General features: G+C 48.1%; 1 protein-coding gene across 3 annotated transcripts in view; it reads right to left on the bottom strand.

Annotated features, from left to right (window-relative positions):
• ING5 (inhibitor of growth family, member 5) overlaps positions 1–2,042 on the bottom strand; it is a 33,693-nt gene that overhangs the window by 20,813 nt on the left and 10,838 nt on the right. For all 3 annotated transcript variants that reach the window (XM_011929534.1, XM_011929535.1, XM_011929533.1), the window contains exon 2: positions 344–510. In XM_011929534.1, the coding sequence (XP_011784924.1) occupies positions 344–510 (167 nt within the window). The remainder of the gene's footprint in view (positions 1–343; positions 511–2,042) is intronic.

The following is a 2,042-nucleotide window of genomic DNA, read 5'->3' on the forward strand; positions in this document are numbered from 1 at the left end:
ACAAAGTGAGACCGTCTCAAAAAAAAAAAAACCAAATGGTTCCTCCGAGCAGATACACAAACAAAAAGGGTCCAGAAAAAAAAAAGAAAAAAAAAACAAGGATGGTCCCACATGAAGTGTATCCTGTCTGTACGTCCTCCAGCAGCGTCAGGCTACCAAAGCTAGCCTTCCACTTGGCTATGCCCATTTCTGGGCAGTTTTTACGTTTTGTTGCCTGAAAGGTAGGAGTAGAGGTCGGAGGAAGACCCATGGCCCCTGACCCACCCTCACCATCTCATAGGTCTGCGTGGCCAGCAGCACTCTGTCATCGCTGAGAAAGCTGTGGCCCCCGCCCCACCCTCACCATCTCATAGGTCTGCATGGCCAGCTGCACTTTGTCGTCGCTATATTCTTTGCACTTGCTGTAGGCATTCTGGATCTTCTGCAGGCGCTCCACGCGCTGGTCTGGAGATAGCGTCTTCACCGTGGAGATGTACTCTGCAGCCAAGATGTCAATCTCTGCTTTCTTATCTGATGGAGAAATGGGGGAGAAGCTAGCCCTGCACAAGACACCACGATGGGCTCACCAGACTGGCAACAACTAAAGTCAACCAACACCAAGTTGTGCCAAAGACGTAGGCTGACATGAACTCAGGCTGTGCTGGTGGGAGCGCAAGTGGGCAGAACCGTTCTGCACAAACGGTCTGGGATCATGTGGATGTGCAGACTTTACGGCAACGTGCCCAGGACAGTCCCAGCTCTGAATGTTACACGGCAGGTGGTCACAGTGCCCTCTTTGACTCTCAAACATCCTGTGTCAATAATTAATTATGTAGTCACCTTTCCTATGCCCTGGCATACTACTCTTTTTTTTGTTTTCTTTTTTTTCGGTAGAGCAGTCAAGAAAGAACACACTACTCTTAAACACCCTAAAGAAACCTTACGTGACCTAAAGAAATACACGTGGGAAAACGTTCATAAGAGCAGGAAACAGAAAACAACCCAAACGTCCAATCCTCAGTGAAATGGAGAAATCAGATGTGGTCCCTTCAGACAACAGAGCTACTCGGCAACAAGCAGAGCAAACCATAGCTACACACGGCAACACGGATGACTCCCACAGAAGACGACACAGAGCAAAAAGAGCGAGAAACAAAAGAAAACATACCAGATGATTCCATTAATGCGAAGGGCAGAAACAGACACAACGCGTAACGCTTCGGTTTAGAGAGGTAAGAAAACTACTGTTGAAGGCCGGGCGTGGTGGCTCACACCTGGAATCCCAGCACTTTGGGATGCCAAAGCAGGTGGATCATGAGGTCAAGAGATGGAAACCATCCTGGCCAACATGGTGAAACCCCGCCTCTTCTAAAAATACAAAAATGAGCTGGGCGTGGAGTTACACGCCTATAGTCCCAGCTACTCAGGAGGCTGAGGCAGAAGAATCACTTAAACGCAGAAGGCAGAGGTTGCAGTGAGTCGAGATTGTGCCACTGCCTTCCAGCCTGACGGGAGAGCGAGACTCCGTCTCAGAAAAAAAAAAAGAAAACAAAACTACTGTTAAAGGTGGAAGGTGACTATCACCAAACTCAAGACGGTCACCCCTTGGGTGGATGGGTGTCATGACTAGGAGAGTCACAAAGGTCTCAGGTGCTAAAGGGCTTGATTTCTCCATCTCGGTAGCAGAAAACAGAGAGGTTCACCTGGTAATATTTGTTAGGCAATCTATACATGTTGTACCTCATTTCTGAATATGTTACATTTCACAATTAAATAACTCTCTATATTTCCTAGCCAAGATGCTGTACCTAAGCGAAAAAACACAGCTATCTCAGTCTCGCAAAACATGTGCCTAGGCCGGGCGCGGTGCTCACGCCTGTAATCCCAGCACTTTGGGAGGCTGAGGTGGGTAGATCACCTGAGGTCTGGAGTTTAAGACCAGTCTGACCAACACGGAGAAATCCCATGTCTACTTAAAATACAAAAAATTAGCAGGGTGTGGTGGCGCATACCTATAATCCCAGCTACTCGGGAGGCTGAGGCAGGAGAATTGCTTGAACCCA

Source organism: Colobus angolensis, unplaced genomic scaffold (genome assembly GCF_000951035.1).
Source record: "Colobus angolensis palliatus isolate OR3802 unplaced genomic scaffold, Cang.pa_1.0 Scaffold82, whole genome shotgun sequence".
In the NCBI taxonomy this organism is placed as follows: Eukaryota; Metazoa; Chordata; class Mammalia; order Primates; family Cercopithecidae; genus Colobus; species Colobus angolensis.